Below are 23921 nucleotides of genomic sequence, written 5' to 3'. Positions count from 1 at the left end.
GATTCAGACACTAAATTTTCTCTAGAGATTTTAAGCCCACACAGACATTTTAATTCCAGCTGTGTGGTACAGTGTACACCATGCCCATAACCCACAGCCCAAGACCCAAAGCCCCACCTGAGCAGGGCAATCTGTGCAAAAGCCCCCACAGGATCTCCCCCAGCTCAGGAATCAGACCTGCCCATCTTCAGGCTAAGGAGCCCCTCTGAGCACAGAGCTGAATGAGATCACAGCTGGTCCAGGGCCAGAAAGTAATGGTGCAGTAATGGGTTTATTGGCTTTTTGAGAAGGAGCTGTTTGATTTCAGACAGAGGAGAGTCAACAGCAGCATTCACTCCTGCTAATCTCATTTCCAGCAGCACTGCTGAGTGAGAAGGCACTTGGGCACAAAGCTGTGCTCGATTGCTCTGTTTATCCAGGATTACATTAGGAGCCCAAGAGCATCTGAAAACAGCCCCTAGCCACAGCTAGGGCTTTGCAAATGGCTTCTGCAGCACCAGGCTTGTGGGAAAAGAAACCCCAGTGTTTCCAGCAAGCTGCTGGCAGTTTGCTCAGTACAAGAGCTGGATTTAGATTCACAGGTTTTAGATGTGCAAATTGAAGAGTGTCTGTTGAGGAAAGTACTGCAGATAAGAAGTGTTGACCAGGTAATTTGGTTCATTTTAAATAATTCATTTACCTTAAGCAAAAAGAAATCAAATGCAGAAGGGTGGATTTGGCCAGGGTGAGGGATTCTTGCAAGGGGAAAGTTAGCAGAAGTTGGTCTGATCATGATCTGCCCCATTATCCACAAATAAATTACTTTGAGAACAAAATCATCACCAAGTCTGGTATAACAGCTCTTTATTTCAGTGTCTAAAACACAAAGAGAGGGCTTGCATTTTGACATCAGAACCATGCAAAGCACCTATACACCAAAAATGAGATTGAATGAGTGTCTCTCTCCTGCTACACATAGAAAATTCAGGCAGGAAGACTCTGTTTTCCTGTGCGTTCTGCTTTATCCCTCCACAAGTCAACCAGCTGTGAGGGGTGATCATCAACCTTCATTCCAAACCAAATCATTTGCCACTGAACACTATTTCATACTGCCCTAAGCTGCTAAAATATGCTCCTGTAAACTTCATCAAGCACCCAGTTCTGCTCTTGGTCTACAAGGACAAAGTCCCAAACATCTCCAGCTACAGGACAGACCTTAATCAGAGGTACTGAATTTAAATGAGAGCAGAGTTTGGCTCAAAGGATGAATGTCTCCTCCATACAGAAGCCAAGGAAAGGCCCTTATTAGTGTCCCAGAGAGAGGGATGTAGAGACCACCCTTGGCTCAGAGAATTGTCATGTGCACAGAGGACAACCAGACATCCTTACCTATTAAAAAACAGTGGTATAGAAAAATAAAAGGCATAAAATACTGAACCAAAAAGGTTCCAAATAAGGCATCAGCAGGTCCCAACTGGATGTGCTCCTGTTAAATGTCACCCTCCCAGCCAGGATAGTTAGGAATGATGCATTAAGATTGTATTTCTGACCTCCATCATTAAGCACTATGAGCAACCAGAAGGGTTCAAGTTCTCTTTGAAAAAAAAAAAAAATACAACCTTCAAACACAAAACCAGGGAGCAATGTTTTTGGTAAGTATTTCTTAGAAAAGAAAATAAAAATGTTAAAGCAATTCATTGAAACGACTCATTAAAAAAAGACAACATTCCTGTAAAGTAAAAATATATATATATATAAATAGAATCTATTTTCTTATTTGTTTGTTCATTTGTTGGTTTTTTTTTTTTTTCTTAAAAAAGACATTCAGTATCACGTCAGCAGATTCTGCTGGGCTTTCCCGCGGGTCTCCTGCGACAGCCGCTGCTCCTTAAGGCAAAACGTCGTGGTTGGCACTGTCCCAGCAGCTGGGCGTGTCCCTGTCAGCAGGGCTGCTTCTCCCTGACGCTGACAGAGCCGTCCTCCATCCCAAAATACACCACCTCGGCCATGTCGATGAACAGCCCCGTCTCCACCACGCCTGCGGGACGAGAGGTCGCTGGTCACCACCCGTGCTCGTGTCTTGCACTGAGAGTCTGGTTAATGGCATGTTCTGCCCAAGTTAATGGCTTAGTCCAAATTGTACCCTCCCACCCACCTTGTCAATCTACCCTGAATTAGCTGTCAATCCTATTTTGTGCCAACCCCATGCATGGAACTCCCCTTTGGAAATGCCCTAAAAACTCCATGTCTCAGCAGTCCATGTGACCCCCACACCTCCCTCACTGGATGATACTTTTGTGAACATTGCCTTTACCTCTCCCCAGAATATCTCCAATTTGCTGATGATCTGCACCCTCCCCCTGAACCTCCCCCATACCTCCCTTGTGTTTTTGTCTTTTGCCCCCAAATTCCCCAGAGTAATAAATCCTCTTAATCCTATGCAAAGACCTCCCCCTCCTCCTTGCCTCCTCAGAGTGCAATCTGACAGCAGAAGGGCTGTAGAGAAATTGCTCTGGCCACACGTCAGGTCATTGCTCCTGGGGTGTGACCACTCCAGGCACAGTGGCAAAGTGAGTGCAGCTCTGGCTGTTGTGTCACTCGTGTCCTCTGCCCTGCCTGTGGTTTTGCTTGTTAAAAAGCACCAGTGCCTCCATCAGAGGTTTGGAGAAGTGTCCAACTTCTATCAGCCACACAGGGAGCTTCTGGGAAGTCTTTTCCATGTGGCCACTCCCAGCAAACACTCTCCAGAGGCTGAGAAACAACTCCCAAAGCTTCCCTGACATTCACACTGCCCCAGCCACCACTGCTGCAGCAACACAGTCACAAGAAAAGCATTTTCTGCCATCTGATGACCCGTGGGAGCAAGAGGAAGCTACACACATCCACAGGACTGGGGATCACCCCTTTGCCTTTAAACTCACCTGAGAGACTATCCTGTAAAAGATCACCTGGCTAACACTTGTTCACATTAAGACTTGGCAGGTCCAGTGCTACTCTGCAATTTGTAGCCCATTTGCAATTGTACTTTTGATTGCATTTAATTATGGGGTGCTCCTAACTTCACAATGATCACTGAGACACAGCCAGAGGCCAGGAAGGTGGATAGAAATGGGGATAAGGGCTACCACAAGCATAAGGTGGCCAAAACACTTCTACCAGCACTGCATTTAGGCTTTAACAGCCACATGTTTAGGCTCATCCACCTCTGGGTAGGGAAGAAGCTCTTCTTCCCTTAGCAGGTCCATTTCTGAGCAGAAAACAGTGCTGAGACCACACCCACAGGATGGAACAGGTCCCATTATTTACTACTCCTTTCTCAACCAAGAAGAAATGCAGGGAAGAAGTTCCTGCTGTGCACAGCAACCAGGCTCTGTGTGCCTCTTGCACAGACACAGCTCTAATGATACAGATTTGCACAGCCATGGGCAGCAATGGGATCAGGATATGGTGAAGCACTGCAGCAGGGGCAGCCCAGACCAGCAGTGATCACCAGAGATCCCTTCCAACCCAACAATTCTGTGACAAGCACTACTGAGGGAAGCAAAACCACTGACCAGAAACAATTAGAAGTTACTGGCCACTCTTCACCCAGCCTACACCCACAGCCTCTGCCTGGTGTGCTGTTTAGTTCTGGAGCCAGGACAATGTATGGCTGCTCTGTGGGGATGCTGGCATTTGTGCAACAGATCCCAACGTGTTCCTGCATGTTCTGGCAACACATGAGCAGTCAGTGAAGGCAGGACTTCAGGGACAGGCTTTGCCAGGATAACCAGAAAAACATCCAGATGCTGCTTCCCTGAGGTTCAGAGTGCCAGTGCCCCTGGGCAGACCTGGATGGTCCAGAGGCAGCTCCTGCCCGGGCAGCAGGTCTCATGCAAGGCAGAAGTCCTTGCAAAGAGGCTGTTTTGTTTGCAAACAGAGCACTCAGCCACTGGTGCTCGAGCCCAGCAAGAGCTTGGGTACACAATCCTCACAGCAAGGCCAGCAGGGAGGGCTTCCCAATGGGAATGGGATGCAGAGCTGTAAGCAGCTCCTGGAAAACAGCATAGCACAGTGCAACCCTCCTCCAGAGGGCACTGGTGTTTCCACTAAAAGTCCCTCTCTAAATGGGCACCAGGAGAGTAAGGAAGAGGACAGGACTGTTGTGCCTAATGGGAGACAGTGTCAGCACCAACCAGCATCACTCCAGGTTTTCATGGCAAAGCCACATGGGCACAATTGTACTAATTGAGCTGACTGCTCTCTTGAGTAGAAACAAATGCAGGGACCTACAGGAGGGCAGCAAATACATACACACATTTCCTCATATCCAGGAGAGAGCTGCCACAGTCCAGGTTACTTATCACACACCAAGCCTCAGCCAGCTTTTGTGGTTTTTAAAAAAAATCACAGACATCACCTGGTATCATTTTTATAGCGCTGTTCACTTCACGCCACTCATGAATCTTGTCAAATTTCCAGTCCAGGATGAAGTTCCCATTGTCTGTCACCACAGGGCCCTGGAAGCAAACCCAGTTGTCATGGCATGAGCCCTCTGTCACACTGGGACCAGCTGTCCCCACTGCAGTGGTTTCAAGTCATCATTCGAGCAAACTGGGGCTGTCCCCACAATAAACCTGTCAGTGAAACCATCACCCCAACTTGAGACCCTGTCTGGCAGCTCAGACTGCCCTGCATCCCCCAGCACCCCCAGAGCAGCAGGCCAGGCCCAGGCTGCAATCCCTCTGCTCCCTGCTCTGGGATGCTGCTTTAGGAGTCACAGCCACAGAGCCTTTACACGAGCAGCCTCAACACCTAAACACACACTTCAGTCACCAAAGTATAATGAGGAGCAATTACACAAGATGTCACCTGTGGGACTGAAAGCCCAGATTTCACTAGATGAAGGGCCAGACCTCTGCTCCTCCCTTGCCCATGCTGAGGTGGTTCCCCAGGGCGAGCAGGGTGACAGGACACTCACTGCTTTGTTGACAGCCATCCGCAGCTCCACCACTCCGCCGAATTTTCTGGTCAGGGCTCTGGTGACAGGGACATAAGCCATGGGGATGACCTCAATTGGAACTCCCTTCTTCCACTGCTCCCCAAGCCTGTCAGATTTTTTCCTGAGGGCACAGTTTGAGGTGGGATTAGTGTTGGACATTACACTGCTGACACCATTAACATCACCCCAGGCCCTTTGCAAACCCCTCAGGCACAAGGCTCAGGGGGACACAGGGTCGGCCATGTGTGCCCTGGTGCAGCAAGAGCCAGGTTCATGCACGATGCTCTACCCTGTTTTGAAATATTTTGGACAAGCAGAACAGGAGTTGTTTTTTCCACAGCCTCGTGGCTGGAAAATTTATCCCATGCTGACAATCACTGAGCTCAGACAACAGAACTGCCACTTCCCCACAAGCTCTGCTGACTCCCTAGCAGGCCTGCTGAGTTGAAAATTAAGAAAAAAAGATAAATTGAATTGCTGAAATACTGGGAGCCAGGCTCATTTCCACCCATTCCTGCTCTCCTGTAACCATTGGAATGATAATAATGGCCTAACACAGCACCATCTGAAACCTCCCATGGAGGAGAAAGGTATTATGAACAGTAATATCTTCACCTGTAATCAGCAATAACAATGAAGCACTTTGCAAATCCTGCAACTATCTTCTCCTGTGTCAAGCAGCCACTGCAAGGGGGAAAAAAAAACAAAAACAACCAGAAAACATCAGACTGCTTCTCACTGTGCCTAATGGCCTTGAAGCCCAGTCCCCTCCAATACATTCTTGCTGGTTTTGGTGTGGCTTTGCCCCACAGTTCATCCTCCTTTCCCCACCCCTCACTTTGTGCCCCTTGTCCCTGGCAGCCTTGGCCAGGAGCCATCTCCCACTGTGGGTGCACGCACAGCCCTGCACAGGATCCTCTCCAGCCCCACCAGAGACACCCTCAGGCACACAGGGATGCTCAGAGCCCTCCACCAGCACTGGGACAGACAGACAGACAGATGGACAGCAAGGCTCACCCGCCACCTTTGATAAGGTTGAGGTTACAGTCCACCTCATCTGCTCCATCAATGGCAACATCAAGCTGTGGGAAGAGGAGAGAATTGATGTGGAAACCCCTCCTGTGCAGCATCCAGGCCCTGCTCCTGCTGCAGCTCCAGGGGTGGAGCATCCCAAATGTCACCAATGTCACCAGAGCTGGGCCCACCCTGGTGCCAGCCTGACCACAGCCAAGTGTCTGATGGGCCACCCATGGATACCCTGAGACCACCCAAGCCCTCTAACAACCCCAGGCATGTGAGAGGAAAAGAAACCCAAGCCAAGAGCTGGCCTGCAGGGCACATCTCTTTAGCCTCTGGTGTTAAGGACCAGTGTGTAAGGTTTTCCCAGGAAAAGTCTTTGACAGTTCAGCAATATCCCTGTCTCAAGCCTCCTCTTGGAAGGCAACACAACCCAGCAACCTTCCTGCCATCCAAAGGGACAAGAACTAAAATAGAACCTGGGGGAAAAATAAACTAAACTGTTAAAATCATGCAAACATTAAGGTTAGGAAAGACTCTAAGAGCATTGAGTCCAACCATTCAACAAACCCTGCCAGGTCCCCACTAAACCATGTCCCTAAGCATCAAATCTACATGTTTTTTGAACACTTCCATGGATGCTGATTGCACCACTGTCCTGGACAGCCTGTTCCAGTGCTTAACCAACCTTTCAGTGAAGAAATTTTTCCTAATATCCAATCTGAACCTCCTGTGGCACAACTTGAGGCCAATTCCTGTTGTCCCAACCTGAGTTCTCACTCATGTTCTGCAGGTGGCTGCCCAAACTCCACCTCAGGTGAGGACTAAGGAGCCTGGATGCTTTCTGAAGGACCAGGTGAGAGGAAGCCAGGTGAGGTCTCACCTTCATGGTCCCACTTACCTCTGGATTTCTGTCCAAGTCACTCAGTGTTAAGCCATTCTGCAGGATCAGCTGACGAGCCTGTGCACCAAGAAGACAACAAACATCATTCACCAGTGGCAGGAAAGGGAAACAGACTCTTGGTGCCATTCCCTGGCTGCAGCAAGGATGGAGCCTCCCTGGGAGAGCTCCACTGCTCCACTCTGAGCTCATGGAAAGGCTGCAGCAGGAACGCACAGCAAGGAGAAAATTATGTTTCCAGACCAGAGAAGTTTAATCAAAAGAAAATCCTGCTGCTGATTTGAACTAAAATGCTCAGTGGTGCAACAGGACTCCATACTAAATAGCAGGAGGCCTCACTAGCTTGGTGGGGATCACTTGTATCTAAGCACTAAAGCAGATATGGAACTTTTAAATCCTATCTTGTTTCAGCTTGGACATCATTCTTCCTCACATCCATCCAGCCCTCCTTATCTCCTTTGGCTAAAAAAATGAGACCAAGAAAATAAAATATTTACACCACAGCAATGTGGAACTAACAAGAGAAAATATTTTTCATATTGGACATAAGCTAAAAAATAAACAACAAATGCACAACTCGTGGGCAAAGTGTGGGAAGCTGCTGAAACAGCTGCTTGGTGGCTCTGATCTACACTTCCTGCAGAGGCTGTTTCCCTCTAGTGGCAGCACAACAGCACTCAGAGCTGCCCTTGGCTCAGTCCCTCAGCTTAAACAGGGAATCACAGCATTGCTCTGCCAGTACTGACATCCAGTCCAGCCCTTAACCCAGCACTGCCCAGGCCACCAATAAACCATGTCCCCAAGTGCCACATGTACATGGCTTTTACATCCCTCCAGGGATGGTGACTCCACCACTGCCCTGGGCAGCCTGTTAAGTGCTTGACCTCCTTCCCAGGGAAGGACTTTTCCCTCATATCCAATCTAAACCTCTCCTGGCACAACTTGGGGCCATTTCCTCTTGTCCTGGCATTTGTTACTTGGGAGAAGAGACCAACCCTGATGTGGCTGCCCCTCCTGTCTGGGAGTTGTGGAGAGTGACAAGAGCCCCCATGAGATTCCTTTTCTGCAGGCTGAGCCCCCAGCCCCCTCAGCTGCTCCTCATCTCACCTGTGCTCCAGACCCTTCCCCAGTTCCACTCCCTTCTCTGGCCACGTTCCAGCCCCTCAGTGCCTTTTTGTCACGAGACACAAACTCAACACAGGATTTGAGGTGTGGCCTCAGCAGTGCCCAGCACAGAGGGACAATCCCTGTCCTGGTCCTGCTGCCACACCAGTGCTGACCCAGGCCAGGTGCCCCTGCTTGGCCACCTGGGCACATCTTGGATCCTGTTCACTCACTGCCACCAGCACCCCCAGGGCCTTTTCTGCTGAGCCACTTCCCACCCACTCTGCTCACAGCCTGGAGTTCTGCAGGAGGCTGTTGTGGCCAAAGTGCAGACCAGCACCTGGCCTTGGTTCATCCATCCATCCACCCATCCACCCATCCATCCCTCCAGCCTGTTCAGATCCCTGCAGAGCCCTCCAGCACATCAACACTCCCACCCAACTTGGTGTCATCTGCAGAATTTCCAACTGGTTGAATTTTGTATGTTACAAATCATCATTTGAGTGAAATGCCCTCCTTGCACAGACTCTGCTCAAGTCCAAACTTGCTACCATGCTGCAGCTAGACCAAGAAACCCCAGTGCAATAGCCTGGATCAGCTGATTCCCCTGAATTCTACCCACTAACACTAGCAAAGTGCATCAGTCACAGGTACTGGCATCCCAGAAACATTAGAATTAGCAGGTGGCACTCCTGGCAATGAGATATGATTTGAATAGTTGATCATGGCACTTCATAGCATGCAGTTTTAACACCCATGGGCTGTGGGTTCCTAAGGAGTCACAAAATGAAAGGAATAAAAATCAGTGGGTTGGCATTCATCACAAAGTGCCCACAAAAGGAGACTTCAGGGATCTGGGGAATTGGAAGCATTGAAAAACACTGTGCTGCACATGCAGGCCAGACCCTGAACAGGCTCAGAATCAGCAGTGTGGCAGCAAGGTGGCTTGGCTGTCTCCAGGCTCTGCTTGCCAGGCAATGGGAGCAGTGGAATCAGAAGCAGAGCTCCCATAACTGAGGGCAGAGTGGAGTAACTGCAGAGCACTGACAGGAGCAGTCCCTGTGCTCTCACACATCCCAGTGAGAAGAGACAAGGCAAACCCAGGGCACAGGTACTTACCCTGCTCTAGCTCTACTGATGCTGGTGCATTAATGACCTGACAACAGGGAAGGGAGGATAGAAAAGCTCACTGAAACCAACTCTTCCTTGCCAGTGACCTCAGGCAGCCATCTACACCTGTACATGGTGAAAATAAAATGCTGTTTTGCTGACCTGGGAATGCTCCTCTCTGAACTGGCTGAGGTCTAAGGGACTGCAAGGGACACAAGGCAGCCTCATGGTGGGAATTTTGGCTCCAGCAGGTGTACAAACTCTCTTCCCTTTAACAGAAACTTGTTTTGTTTTACTGGTAAGAAACTCTGTGGTGTTAGATGAACTATAACAACATTTCAATGCAGGACAGGCTCCAGCCCATGCTCACTACAAGAGCTTCATCAATATATTCTGTAAAAACTAATGACAACTCAGAGCACTTCTCCTAGATTCAAAGGGGACATGGCATTTCAGGGTAGGAGTCATTTGAGACAGATCAAAGACTTTCACACAGTCTACATAAGCAACAGCAGTACTGATACAGGTTTGTTTGTTTTTTTTTCACTTTCTGGCCTTTGCAGCACCTTGCATTATACCTCACTTGTTTGCAACAGCTGGGAAGAGAGAACTCTGTCACCCCCACACCTAAACAACTGCAGGGTAAGAGGATGTTAGGTTTTCCTGAGATTTTAGGATAATTCAGATTGGTCTGTATCCAACCTCCAGGTCAAAGCAGGGTCAGCTCCCAGTTCACTGAACCCACCCAGTCGCTGAAAACCTCACAGGACACACTGTCTGACTGCCCTCACAGTGACAAGACTGTGACAGCAGGGCAGTCCCCAGGCCCACAGCAGGACCATGAGAAGGACACATGCCCAATTCCTTGACTGGGGTATTGCCACCCAGCCTTGAAGACCCCTCATGTGGTCCCCACCATGTCACCTCTGCCTGCCCAAAAGGGAGACACAGGCAAAGAGACCAAACCCAGCTGCCAAAGGCATGGGAGATGCTCACAAGCTTCCCCAGCAGATCTGTATTCCACCACCTAGCCAGGTTCTCCCTCTCCCTCCAGCCCTCTCAACATCTGGCTTGGTATAAACCAATTCCTTCAAAGGCTGCACAGCAAACAAGAGGTTAAGCCAATTTCTCTTCTGCAATTTCTTATCAAATCCAGCTGATGCATTTGAAGTTCCTGCTGAAAACACAAGAGCTTGCTATTATTCTTTACAGCTGTCAGGGCTGATACAGACTCAAAGGAGACAAAGTGTCTTCAGTGAGCTTTGCACTACAAGTCTGGTTCACCACTAAGAGCATTTTCCTGCAGATGGGATCCAGAGGAAGCCACACACCAACCCTGACAGAATGAGCCTTACCACACTGGCTCCAAGCACAGCTCCCAGCCCTGAGCTCAGGTCAGGGTAACACAGCACCTTCTTTCTAAAGTCTTTCTGTAGGCTGCACCACGACTGCTTCCACTTTTGGTTCATTCACACCACTGTGAACCAGAGAGAGGCAAGGTGGCCTCCCCCAGCCCAGGGGAGATGCCCTGCAGGAGCATTTACACTGCAGGAAGCAAAGGAGGAAAGCACTCACCTGGAAGGACGTAGGGATGCAGACAATTGTCAGGTTCTCCTCCTTAACTCGCTCAGCTGCAGGAAAAAAGCAGAAGCCTTGGTTTGTTCATTGCACAAGGCAAAAACCAGCAACTTTCACTTTAAGAAACCTCAGTTCAGAGCAGCCCCTCTGATTCACTGCAATTACTTGCTTGGCTTGCAAATAACTCAGTCACCTCAAAACACAAACAGGTGCCCCCCTCCATAGGCTGAGGCTCAGTTTCAACAATCAGAAATGTTGAAACACCCACTCTGGCCCAGCCCAAGGCACCATGAGCCATTAACCTTTATGTCTCCAGCAGCAGAGGAGCCCCATCAGCAAATCCTCACCTGAGAAATCGGCCCCATCCCCTCTCTCACTCCATTAGACAGGTTTTTGCTGCTCTCCATGTAAACACAGAGCTCCAGCAGCTGTCTGAAAGGTTTGCTGGCTTGTTGCCCTGGGGACATCACATTAATTTATTATAGAACATTTAAATATATAGCAGGGAAAGAACTAATAAAGTACAGTATTCCATTAAATGGAAGGAAATATTTCCTCCCCAGGCTAACCTCAAATGACTAAAATCTATTACTAAGATATCATTATGGACAAAATATTATTTTAGTAATTACAATACCCAGGCACAAGCCAACAGCCCAAGAGTCAGCAAGAGCTCATGCACCAGAGCAAGCACACAGGCTACATGCTGTAAGGTAATGCTGCTGCTGGAAGGACTGAACATGCAATACTTGAGGCTGGATGTTGTTACAAGCCACATCCCAGTTCTAAAGCAATCAAGAGACATGAAAAGCCAGAATTTGCAGCCTGGAACAGCCACTCCTCTTCAAATACAATAGCCATTTATTTAGAGACTGATTCTGTGCTCAAGGAGGGAGTGGTTGCAGTTCTGAGCCAAGCCCAGAAGGCTGAACAGCAGCTCCCAGACAATGAAGTGCATCACACACACAGAGTGGGGAAAGGGGTGGGGAGGGGCTGTGTCCCTGCACAGTGAAGGGCTGGGCTGTGCTCAGAACTCTGCTCTGGCCTGCAGGACAGCCCTGCCCAAGGGAGCTGGAGGTCACCAGGGGACTCCCGACAGGCAGAGCCACCCAGGTGGGACACACTGAACTGTGCTGCCCATGGAGTTGTGGAATCTTCACACCTGGAGTGTGGATCCAACACTTGGGAGTATGGTTTGGTGGTGAACACAGTGGTGCTGTGCTGGATTTGAGGATCTTGGAAGTGTTTTCCAACCTCAATGATTCTATGGTTTCCCCTCTGTATCCAAGCAAGACCCCCAAGAACAACAGGGCTGATCCTGCACTCAACAGCCCACCATGGCCCCCACAGCTGCTCTGCTCTGCATCCAAGGACATCCAAAGTTCAGCCCCTCCACAAGGAGATCTAGGGCTGAGAGTGCTCTGCAAAGGAACTTTAAACCCCTGCACCCTCTGTAATGAGCTGTGACAATAATTACCTTCACACTCAATTTACAAAACGGCATTTCCCTCACTTGAATATTTTGCTGAAATTTTCTGAATCACGCCCTGAGCAAACCCCTGCACCTGGAGCAAACAGGTAAACCTGGCTGCAGGGTACATAAATAAAATAAATGAAGCAGGATTTCACATTCCTCATTTTCATTACACCTCAGCAGGGCCCTCAGTGTGAATTGTGTGGATGTGGGGAGCAAAATGAGCCACAGGCAAACGAGTTAAAGGAAGCAGAGCAGCTGCATGGCCCCGAGCCACACAGCAAGTCAGCACTGGGCAGAGCTGGGCAAAGCTGGAACCAGACCAAGGAGTTCAGCTCCAGTTTGTAGTGGGTGCCAGTGGAAAGCTTTTCCTGGCTGTTTGGGGAGAACAGGTGGCAAATCATTACCTCCTCAGGACTCCCAGGCAATGTGAATTTGGAGCCCAGTGCCCAGTTTTAACCTTCAGCTTCATGCAGGACACAGCAGCAGTGAACAGACCAAAGGTATCAGCTCTAAGTCAGCACACAGGGGATTTAGAGCGTTTTTCAAGTAGTTGGGGCAGATGGAAAGTGTATTTTTTGTGGTGGGAGGGGCAGGAAGGGCAGCATCCTACCTAATCTCTGCACCGCATGCACAATCGTAGATCCGCTCCCGATCCCAAGAACTTGATTGTTCTGCAAGTCAAAGAGAGACAGGAATGCTGTTACTGGAGGCTCCAGATTGTCCACCTTCCCCAGTACAACTGGCATTGTAAACACATGCAAGATGAGCCCTGTCCAGGGATGCACGTGGACGCAGCATCTCAGCACTCTGCAGGCGAGGGAGGGAACACACTGTGCCAGCGAGGGCACGGCCATGGTCTGCGGCCAAGGGATTTTAATCAACTCTCCCTCTCATTAAAGGACATGTGCTTGCTAATTACCAGCACAGTCCCATCTCAGGGTGCTCAATGCACACTCACTGGTGGTTGCTGGCATTCCATGAAAGCTCTCCTGTCGGAAAGCTGTGAATTTCACACAATACCACAGAGGAAGAAGGGGAAACAACCTCAAGATAAAATCTCCCAAGGAAGCCACACAGTAAAAGGCTGGGTTTGCTGCCAACCATATCATTAGTAAACAGCACAGATGCACCAGCAGCCAAAGCAGAAAGCACAGCAGCTGTTCCTGTGAATAATAAAAAATGTTTTCCAAAACAGAATGTAAAGCTGCCTATAGGAGAGTCCAGCAAAACTTGGAAAGTGGGTGAGCCTGGCAGCATGTGGTGAAGAGGATGAAATTTTAACCACAGCTCCATCCTGGCCTTTCTCTGTGTATTGCCTGATTTAAGAAGGATCACTGCCCTGAGATCCATAACACAGATACACTCCTAAAAGGTGCTGCAGGATGAGGGTGGGTGGGTGCACTTCTGTTACTTCTGCAAGACATGCTCTCTGCCATGGCAGTCCCTGTTTATTATCAACTGTTTCCCACTCCCTGTAAGTGACCTGCAGCCTTCTGCACTTCCCGTTTTCAGTGTACTTTGTTTTCTTTGGATGGGATCCAAAGCTTAAATTGACTTAAAGAGGCCCAGTATCACCACAGAGACTTCAGATGAGGAAGATGTGAAGACAACCAGAGATGCAGGCACAGAGCTGTTGTGCATTTTCTCTTGGACATTAGACAGATCTGGAGCTCTTGCCTCATGTGCAGCAAATCCAGAGTTTGGCAGCTGTGGAAAAAGCCACACCTGCAGCACTTCAACCAGCTAAAATCTTGCTGTCACGAAAGTTTACCTGGAAAGGTGGAGTTCAAGACAGGTCAGACTCCCCTAGGATTAGTCATTTCTCTTGCTTCTGCAACTTAAAAGCTTAAAGAACACAGAAGTTCTCCAAAACCAGAGGCTCAGTTTCCATCCCAGCCCTCACTAACCACTGTGACTCTGCAAAAGCTGGGCAGAGCAACAGGTCACTGCTGCACACCTGCAACGTGACCAGCAGAAACACAGCAGCTCCTGAGGCTCCCAGTGTCACCCACCCAGCAGGCAGAGCCAAGCAAGGCCAGCCAAGGAAGGGGCAAGCAAAGCTGTGCAGAGGCTGGCAGACATGGGCAGTACCAGTGCTCCCAAAAGACTTGTTTTGACCTGGGGAGAGGCAGTTTCTTCTCTTTGCCCTCATTTCTGTAGGGACAGCTTCTCGGAGCAGCTGGGTACCCTAAAGGGATGGGGAAAGCCTCAGCATTGGTGACTCCACTGTAAGGAAGCAGGAACAGCTCACAAGGGTCCCAGCCCATCCATTTATCAGTGATTAGAGGTGAAGCAGCACCTTCAATCAGTCTAAACTGGTGCTGTCACAGCCTTACCATGACTCCCACCTCTCCCTCTTCAGCTCCAATCCCAGCCAGACCAGGGGCAAAACCAACCACAAAACACCCACTTTTAAAAACAGAGGCAGGACAAACATTGGTGAGAAGCAGAACACTGAGGAGCAGCACCTCATGCAAAAAAATTTACATTTCAAGTTGTTTACCAAAAGCCCACCAAAACAAAACCAAGGTACTGAGCCACAGCACAGCTGAGGACCCACGGATGGGTGAAGTGGGCAATGACCACAGCATTTTCTCAGCCAACCCAAGGGCCTAAAGACACTGCCCAGCATTACAGAAGCCAACAAAGCAACACACATGGAGCAGTACCAGCAGCACACGGGCACTGGCCAGTCCAACCTACAATTCCAAGGTCAGAGAAAAAAAAGCTCCAGCTCTAAATACAGAGCAAAGCCCAGAGCTTGCTCAGTGCTCTCTGGACAGCAGGACATAGGGCAGTACCTGTACTTTCATTTCCAGCAGAGACCTGCCTTCAGAGGTGTTGTGTAAATGCAAAGCCAGCTCTCCCCAAGCAGCTTACAGCTCTAAAGCCCCAAGCCCTGTGCCAGCCCTGCTCCCCCAAGCTGTCACAGCCCCACAGTCCACGGCCCCTGAGGTTGGTCATCCCAGTGTCCCCTCCAGAACTGGGGAACTCTGCTCCAGCAGCTGCCAGGGGACAAGTGCTGTAAATACACCAATCTAGCTTTAATTTAAAAAAAAGGGGAAAAAAACCCCAGCAGAAACAAGTTTTCCTCTCCTAATCCCCCCTCCCACACCCAGGTTTACATCTGCCACACAAGGAGCTGCTGTCCTGGCAAGGCAGGGATGGGTGTGAAGGTGGATGCCAAGGCAGGAGCCTCCAGTCCCAAGCCCCCAGTGGCACAGATTTATGGCACAGTTAACCAAGAGAGATTTGCCCAGCAGAATCAAACCCTGGTGTCTCCCACATATCCCTGCTGGGCAAGGGAAGCTGTAGCTTTGCTTTCAGAGATAATGTTGCTCCCTCCTGAGAGCTCTAATAAGCAAATACAAACATATCCATTACAAACAGCAGCTGCTCTCTGACAGTGCAAACTGACAGCTGAGACCATCCAGCTCCTGGGCAGTGACTGAGCTCCTTCTCCATTCCTTGAAGCCAGCTTGCACAAGCACTGGGGCCAGACACTGCCTAGTTTACTTAACCAGCATCACAAGCTGGACATTGGACTTTAACGTTCAGCTGGGACACAGCCAGAAACATTATCCTAAGTTTGCCTGGCCATAAAACAGCACAAAGGCCAGCTATTTCACTGTAAAAGTCCAAAAGCACTAATTTTACCCCAAATCAAAGGAGCCCCCATTTATGATAACTCACAGCAACAGCAGTGTCTTGGCTCCACACCTTGTGAGACAACCCCTCCACACCTTCCTCCCAGAACTCCTCAATGCACAATTTTGGGCTTTCCTCAGGTAAGAAAGGGGATTTTTTTGCAATTGCTAGAGCCCCCAGACTTGCCCATCTGACAGACTGATCACTTTAGGTGGTGCTGGCCTGGCAGGGGCTGGGTCTCACACAGCATGTGGCTGTGCTCTCAGGCAGCTACAGACTGCTCCAAGGCAGGGGGCTGCAGAACAAGCCAAACTTTCATGGGACAGGAGGGAAGCCATCAGCAACTGAACCCAGCGAGGGGAGAGCAGGAAGGAAAAGGGATTTTTTTTTCTCCCCTAACTGCTAATATCTTAGCAGCAACTCCTCACCCCCATTTCACCACTGCTCTTGCGAAAGCGCTGGCACAGAAACTGATAAACCCCTGTGTGACTGTAACCGTTGATCTTCCAAACCAGCCTGTGCCAAACTTCAGGCAGCTCCAGCCCTATCTGACATTCAAGGGGCTGATTCAAGCCCCTGGCTGCATTTCCCTTCCTGCAGAGGACAAGACAGAAGCTCCTGGCCAGGGACTGCTGTTCCTTGCTTGAGTGCTCAGAAATGGGGTGCAGCAGCAGCGCATCCTGGACTTGGAGAAAGGAGCAGGACGTGGCATTAGCCTGAACTGCCACCACAGCCCAGGGTGCACAGTGAAAGTTTGCAGGTGGGAGACATTACCCCAAATTCGGCATACACAGTGCTGAGCTGGATCAGCCATGAAGCTGCTGCCAGGGAGGCACGCACTGGGGAAGGAAAAGCAGTTTTCTCCCTTCACCTCAGCTAAAGGGAGTGGAGTCCAAAGCGAAGGAGAAAGAGGCTCAGCAGGACCCATCCGTGCACCCCAGGGTCCCTCTTTGCACCAGGACTGTTCATGCTCCGAGTGGGGATGTATTCCCAGTGCCCCCCACTGCATCCACGGACCTCGGGGCTGCCCTGTGCACTGCAGGACTCCGTGCCACCCCAAGCCCATTCATGCCCTGGAAGTTCAGTGCATTCCATGGCCATTCTATGCACTGGGGAGTCCCAGCACTCCATAGCCTGTCCCTGCAGCTGCAGCTGCCTCACCCAGCCCTGGCTCTGTCCATGCACCCCTATGCTTGTGGGGTCCCGGCACCCAGAGTTGCTCTGCACCCCAGGGGCCATCCATGCAGACACTGTGTGCCCCTCTGTGCACTGTGGGGTCCCAGCATTCCAAAGCCAGTCTCTGCACCCGGAGCCGCTCCATGAACCGCACGGTCCCTCCGTGCTCCGGGAGAGTCCGGGGCTGCTCCGTGTTTTGGGGAGCCCCGGCACCCCAGAGCCACTCTGTGCGCTGGGGGATCCGTGCATCCCGGAGCCTGCCCATGCATCGGGAAGCTCCGTGCACTTCACTGCCACTGCACGTACTGGGGAGTCCCGGCAGCCAGAGCCGCTCCGTGCACTGCAAAGATCCGCGCACCCCGCGGCCGCCCCGTGCTTTGTGGAGACCCGACACCCGGGAGTGTAACTCAGGGCCACTTGGTGCACTCAGAGCCCCGGCACCCCAGAGCCCGTCCCTGCGCCCGGAGCCGCTCCCCGCACCCGGGACCCGCCCGTGCACCATTCAGCCGCTCCTGCATTAGGGGGTCTCTGCACCCCGGAGCTGCTCCGTGCACCCCGAGCTCCGTCCGTGCACCGGGCGACTCCACGCACCCCGCGGCCCCTCGTGCATTGGGGTGTCCCGGCACGCCACAGCCTGTCCCTCCACTCCGAGATCTCCCTGTGTGCTGGGGGCTCCGTGCTCCCGAGCCGCTCCATGCGCCGGGAAGCTCCGTGCACTGGGCTGTCCCGGCAGACCAGAGCTGCTCCGTGTACTGGGGTGTCCTGTCACCTCGGAGCCGCACCGTGCACTTCGATGTTCCGTGCACACTCCATGCCCACCCCAGCATCTGTGCTTTGGGAGGTCGGTTCCGCACCCCGGAGATCCTCTGTGCTTTGGGAGCTCCCTGCACCCCGGAGTTCCTCTGTGCTTTGGGAGCTCCCTGCACCCCGGAGTTTCTCTGTGCTTTGGGAGCTCCCTGCACCCCGGAGTTCCTCTGTGCTTTGGGAGCTCCCTGCACCCCGGAGTTCCTCTGTGCTTTGGGAGCTCCCTGCACCCCGGAGTTTCTCTGTGCTTTGGGAGCTCCCTGCACCCCGCAGTTCCTCTGTGCTTTGGGAGCTCCCTGCACCCCGGAGTTTCTCTGTGCTTTGGGAGCTGCCTGCACCCCGGAGTTCCTCTGTGCTTTGGGAGGTCCCTGAAGCCCGGAGTTCCTCTGTGTTTGGGGAGTCCCTGAAACCCGGAGTTTCTCTGTGCTTTGGGAGCTCCCTGCACCCCGGAGTTCCTCTGTGCTTTGGGAGATCCCTGCAGCCCTGAGTTCCTCCGCGCACTCCGGGTCCGTCCGCTCCCGGAGGCTCCGCGCTCCCCGCGGCCGCTCCGCGCTCGGGGCTCCGAGCCCCCCGCGCCCCGCAGCAGCCCGGGCTGCCTCACCTGGACGTGCTTGTCCACGGCAGCGAAGGCGGCCCGTTTCTTGGCCTCCTCTGCCATGGTGCCGCCGAGCCGGCCGCGGGAGAAGCCGCGCCGCGCCGCCGCCCGCCCCGTTCGGACCCTCCCTGGCGGCCGGGCAGCCAGGGGCGTGCTCCGGAGCAGGGCGAGCCGGCCGGGGAGCCGCATGCCGGCGCGGCCCGCCCCCGGGGGGCTCTTCCTCACGGGCTGCAGGCCTGGGCCGTGCCGGCTCCTCTCCTCCTCCGCCTCCTCCTCCTCCTCCTATCTCTCCGCCGGGAGGCTGGGACTTGTAGTGCTGCGAGCGGCGAACTACAGCTCCCACAATGCCCGACAGTCCCCGGAGCAACTTGTTGCATCGATGTACGTACGTGTCTAAGTACCGAGACCGGGTTTCCAGGGGCTGGAAGGGTTCAGGGGGTCCCACTGAGAAGTGCTGGGGAAGGAGGGAAGGTGGCGGGGGGAGCCCTTGCAGGAGGCCAGGCAATGCGCTCGGCTCGGGGAGGAACTGTTGCCGAGCTTCCACAGGTTTTGAGGAACGGCCTCTCCTGGACTTTGACTCAAATTTCGGAGCACGATCTCCCTCGAAAGTAGCAACATGGACGTGAAAAATGCCAGCGGTCCTCTGAGCACATGGTACCAACCAGCACTTCGTCCTTACCCCTGCCCTGCTGCAGGGTCAGGACAAAACCCCATGGAGATCTCCGGTCCTGAAGCACACAGAGCCTTTTTTTATTTGCCATAGTTTTCCCTCCACCCTGGGTTGACCTGTGATGAAGTTGTTTCTGAAACATTTTAGAGAGGCAGAGCAACCTTGAAGTCCCTCTACACATTTTCACTCCTGTGAGCCACCATTCACAGGCATTCACAGGCAGCTCAGTTTCTCTCCAGGTGCAATCACACAAAGGTGGATGAGAATTCTAGGTATTTACCCCTTATTACTCACTCCAAGGTCAGGCCACAATTCGTAGAGAATAATCTTTTTATTTGCTCCACAGAAAAGCTGCCACTGACTTCTCTTTTTTAATTCTGTGTATGACTGGCTTGCTTTGCTGCCAACCTCTGCGATTCTGCTGTGATTTTCAAGGACTAGAAACATTTCCTTTTGTTCTCCCAGGGCCGGCACATCAGTCCTTGAACAATGGGGTGGGATTTCAACAAAGACCCTATTATCATTGCCCAGTTTATCTCAGCTCGGTGAGGCCTTACCTTTCTGTACAGAGCAGGTGACTGCTGTGAAGGGCAGCACGTGGTTCTGTGCAGTGGTTCAGTGTTTCCTGCCAGCTGGCAACGATTTTTCCTGCAAGTTACCCATTTTAAAGTGACACATATCTAGTGGGATATGTATTCAGAGGGAATCAGACCCAAGCACTAGAAGTGTAAAACTGAAGGAGCAGCTGACTGTATTTTGGGAGACATTACAAGAGCATGTAGTGACAGAACAAGTGAGAATGGCTTCAAACTGAGCATAGGTTTAGAATAAATATTAGGGGAAAAAAAAAAAAAATTACGGTGAGGGTGGTGAAGCACTGGAACAGGCTGCCCAGAGAAGCTGTGGCTACCCCATTGTTTAAAGCCAGCTTGGAAGGAGCTCTGGGCAGCCTAGTCTAGTGGAAGGTGTCTCTGCCCACAGCAGGGGGTTGAAACGAGATGATTTTTAAGGTCTCTTCCAAGCCAGGCCACTGTATGATTCTATGATTATTCTGTTCAGTATCCTAAGTACTTGACTGGAATGAAGAACAGTCACTAGGGTTTTATGCTGACTCAGGAAGCCCATCCTGGGCTTCTCTGAAGTCCCACTGTTGTGGGGAATGTTAATGCAGAAGTGTGGGGTGATAAACCTGTTGTACCCTCACAGCAATGGCTGATAGCTTTGGCTTGAAACACATCTTGCAGTGTCTGGGGAAACACAAACATTTCCACTTTTAGATAATGACCTTTCTGTTAGCAATTTATCTGAATCTGTTGGACAGTTACAGCTCCAGTGAAAGCAGAAAATCTTTCATTTATGCTGTGCTGAGCCTTGCCTGTGCACAAAAACATTGGTATTGGACATTTTAGAAATGGATCTTCTGTGAATTTCAGCAACAACCAGCTCTGCTTGCAAACAGCCCAAAGTCCTTTTTGTACAAGCCTGGTTTTGTCCCATGCCAAAGCTTCTCCAGGAGCCAACTCCCACCCTCTGTGCTTCAATCTGAGGAGGAGTTTGAACCTGCTTTGCACAGACATCCTACCTGTCAAACTGTGGCAATCTCGAGGTGTTAACTCCAACAAAAACCAGGCTGAGGAACGGAGCAGCTCAGCCCTTTCAGGCCATCAGGGCGACTGCCTGACTCGGGGTGCTGAATTCTGCATCTGAGCTGAAATTACACGGTAGGAAAATTACATGGTAGCTGAGATAACAGCTTGCTGTTGACAAAAGGGGAAGAGCCTGCTCTTCACTCCCTTCAGCCACCATCCACATGCAGCCTGGGACAGTTTATGCTGGTGCTGCCATTCTCATGACCCTGTGCTGATTCACCTTGCCATGCAGACAAGGAAAGGCAGTTTCTTCTTGCCAGGTGAGTGAGGATGGGTCAGCCAAGCTTAATATATCTCTCTGAAAGGGAGTTTTCTAACTGGCTTAAGCAGCCCTGGTCTAAGACAGAAAAAAATAAAGAAAACAAAGAAGCATTCCCACCTCATGGTCCAAAGCTTGCCAAGTTTTCCTGCTACTCCTTCCATATGTTGGCAGACAGCTGTTCTTTCTGAAAGGTAAAACAACCAAAAAAAATAAGGTCAGTTTTCCTTGACCTTTCCTGAGGAAGGCAGCAAGATCTACCAGTTGGGAGAGGGAAGGCTGTGGGACCATCTTCCATGGCAGGCTTAACCCAGCCTAAACCAGCTGGAAAAGTGCATTCCAATCTGAGTGAAATCCTGGCAAAGGCACAGCCTCTCTGGGTAGCAGATGTGTCAATCCAATTAACTGTACTCCTCTGTCATTCATTAGGCATGAAACAACTAAAATCCAAGACCCATGAAAGTAAAACTTCACCAACACTCTGGTGAAACCAAGAGGAAGATTGAGAATTTTCCAAACTCTCTTTCTGGCTGGCAGCAGCACTCCAAGCCTACTACATCCCTGCAATTCACATTCCTGCAACCTAATATTTTATCCTGCACACTCCAGTTTGGTGACATTTCTTCTGAATAACTTGTCTCTGTTTTGATCTGTCGGGTGAAGAATTACTCTGTTTTATTCTGCTTGTGAGAAGGCATCAGCAGGGGTGCCAGTGTGCTAATTACATTGTATGCAGCTTTTGGGAAGTCTGGATTCTCCTGGAAAAGGGAGGCACCAGGAATGGCCCTGGGCACAGGGCAGCCACGAGGTGGCACACTGGGCTTTCCCTGCTGCCCTTGCTCTCCCAGGAGCAAGTTATTCGAGAAAAGCAGGCAGATCTTCAGTGGAGTTATGTAAAACACCATTCCTGCTAACATCCATCCATCCATCCATCCATCCTGCAAGAACAGGCTTTGATTTCCACATAAGTGGCTAGTCAGATTCAAAGTTATTGTCATATGACTGAAATAGATCTCTTATGTCAGTCAGTCAGAATGGAGGATGTGAGTCATGCTTTGCAAAAAGCAGGAAGTTTGGTTTTGTTGGCACAAATTTTTAATACAGAGAGAAAATTATAGGGCTGTATTGCCATGCTTGTCATAAGGATTCGAGAATAACGTTGTCCATCCCTTGGAGAAATGTTTCCAAAACAAGAAAAATAAGAGCTTTTGCATTCTGATTATTATTCATTATTCCTCGGTGCCACGGAATTTAGGCGGGGTCTAGAAGAAAACGTGTACTCTGGTGAAAAACTGCCAGATCCTCCCCAAAATGAAAGGCTGCAATTGGAACGCTGCTGATCTGGGGCGGGGAGTGGGAGGGAACACAAGAAAATGAGGTCATGCTTATGGGTGTGAGAGGAACACTTGCACGGGGTGACTGTTGTTTTGCCTTGGGTATAATAAAAACATCATGACCCAGCACAAAGGTAGAAGTGCAAGTCTAGTCGTGACATATCCTGATATTCTGGAACTTTCTGGGGTCTGTGGTTATGTCTCTGAGTCCCCCAAATAATGGGTGGGACAAGAGATAAGTTACTGTAAAAAGCATGGCAAGGAATTAGATTTTCTTCCTTGTCTGGAAATATAATGGAGTTTAAAATTTAACTAAATTTACTCTTCAAAACATCACCATGCAAGAAAAATGAGTTTAAATGGAGACAGGTGCAGGGGAGGGCAAGTTAGAGCAGAGAGCCAAATGTGTAAGGGAAGAATAAAAGCCTTTGGTTTGGCTTGTCTAGAGAAACAAGGAATTTGATTGCTCTTTATAAACATATGAAAGGGTAGACACTCAAGAGAGAGGAGTTATCTAAATTAAGAAAATAGTAGCACAAGACCATATGGGTACAGTAATGAAATGTCATTTAAATTACTAAAAATAACATGTACTATTTGGCATGTGGCACAAGGTGAATTCTTTTGGATTTTGTTATAATGGAGGAAGTAAAAAAACACAAAGATCCCTGGATTGGAATTCAGTTGCTGGCTGGTGAGCAGTGTTTGTGACCTGAGCTTGCACACACCTGGTGCTCTAAAACAACTGTATTTCCAAATCATCAGAAAATAAGAGTGCAAGCAGGAAGAAAAAAAATAGGTAAAAGTCTAAAGATGACAAATATGAGCTCTTTTTAAAGAATTCACTGGGTGATCAAAAAGCCACAACTTCAAAATCAAGAGAGGAAAAAACATTGACAACTCTTTTGTTTTATTAATGGACTGGATAGAGTGAGTAAAAGAAAAAAAGAAATAGCCAACATGGAGAAAGCAGGAAATAAGAAAATGAGAAGCTGTGAGAAGCAGAGTAGTTATTGGAAGTGAAGCACATCAAAGGAAATCCATAGCTGGCAAGGCTAAATCCCAGAAAACCCTAGGAGTGAATAGTACAGGCCCATTACTAGATGGACATGATTAAAATGTCAATAACAATGCAGAAGTGTTCATTGAACATTTATGATCTATGTTTGTAAAGAAGCAGGAAGATACCTGTGTGGGGGGTCACTTGACAGTGATGTGATTAATTTCAGTGCATTAGTGGCCAGTGAAGCTCTTGTCTTCCAGGGATAACTGTGGCCCAGGAGGCTGGAAACAGCTGACTGCAGAGATCCCTTGTGTGTTGATGTTCTTCTTTAGTGAACCTTGATAGACCAGGGCAATTCTAGGAGGCTAAAATAGTGCCAGGTTGGTGCCTGTCTTCAGGAAAGGAGGCTGCATGATACGGAGTAAATGTAGATTTAATAACATCAGATCTATGGATAATGTTCTGGATAAATACCAAAAAAGGTTGCTATGTCACTCATTAAAGAATTAGTAATGTCAATCACAGGTCTAATAGAAATCTCATTTCATGCTTCTAAAAGGCAACAAAAAATTCAATTTCCCTCTGAAAGGTGTAATAAACTTTTAAAAGCATTTTTTAAGAACTGCACAACAATTT

At 50.0% G+C, this 23921-nt stretch overlaps 1 protein-coding gene across 1 annotated transcript; it reads right to left on the bottom strand.

Moving 5' to 3' along the window:
• Positions 1-826: 826 nt before the first annotated feature.
• RPIA (ribose 5-phosphate isomerase A) lies at positions 827-18583 on the bottom strand. The gene is made up of 9 exons (XM_056489806.1): positions 18377-18583; positions 12758-12818; positions 10668-10723; positions 6879-6938; positions 5978-6042; positions 5576-5644; positions 4940-5081; positions 4379-4478; positions 827-2017 (listed from the first exon to the last, which is right to left on the bottom strand). The coding sequence occupies exons 1-9, from the start codon at positions 18557-18559 to the stop codon at positions 1920-1922; spliced, it is 834 nt and encodes a 277-aa protein (XP_056345781.1). The 5' UTR covers positions 18560-18583; the 3' UTR covers positions 827-1919.
• Between the last annotated feature and the right edge of the window lie 5338 nt (positions 18584-23921).

The sequence above is a fragment of the Oenanthe melanoleuca genome, chromosome 4 (assembly GCF_029582105.1).
Source record: "Oenanthe melanoleuca isolate GR-GAL-2019-014 chromosome 4, OMel1.0, whole genome shotgun sequence".
In the NCBI taxonomy this organism is placed as follows: Eukaryota; Metazoa; Chordata; class Aves; order Passeriformes; family Muscicapidae; genus Oenanthe; species Oenanthe melanoleuca.
The sequence above is the reverse complement of the archived record's forward strand: the minus strand, read 5'-3'. Positions and strand labels throughout refer to the sequence as shown.

What these genes read in the sequence shown, in the direction of transcription:
- RPIA (XM_056489806.1), bottom strand. Translation starts at nt 18,559, where the DNA reads ATGCGGCTCCCCGGCCGGCTCGCCCTGCTCCGGAGCACGCCCCTGGCT. An exon ending in AACCTTATCAAAGGTGGCGG is followed by an intron (nt 5,645 to 5,977) that starts GTGAGCCTTGCT and finishes TCCCCCTTGCAG; the next exon opens with TGGCTGCTTGACACAGGAGA. An exon ending in CGCTATAAAAATGATACCAG is followed by an intron (nt 2,018 to 4,378) that starts GTGATGTCTGTG and finishes CTCGTCCCGCAG; the next exon opens with GCGTGGTGGAGACGGGGCTG.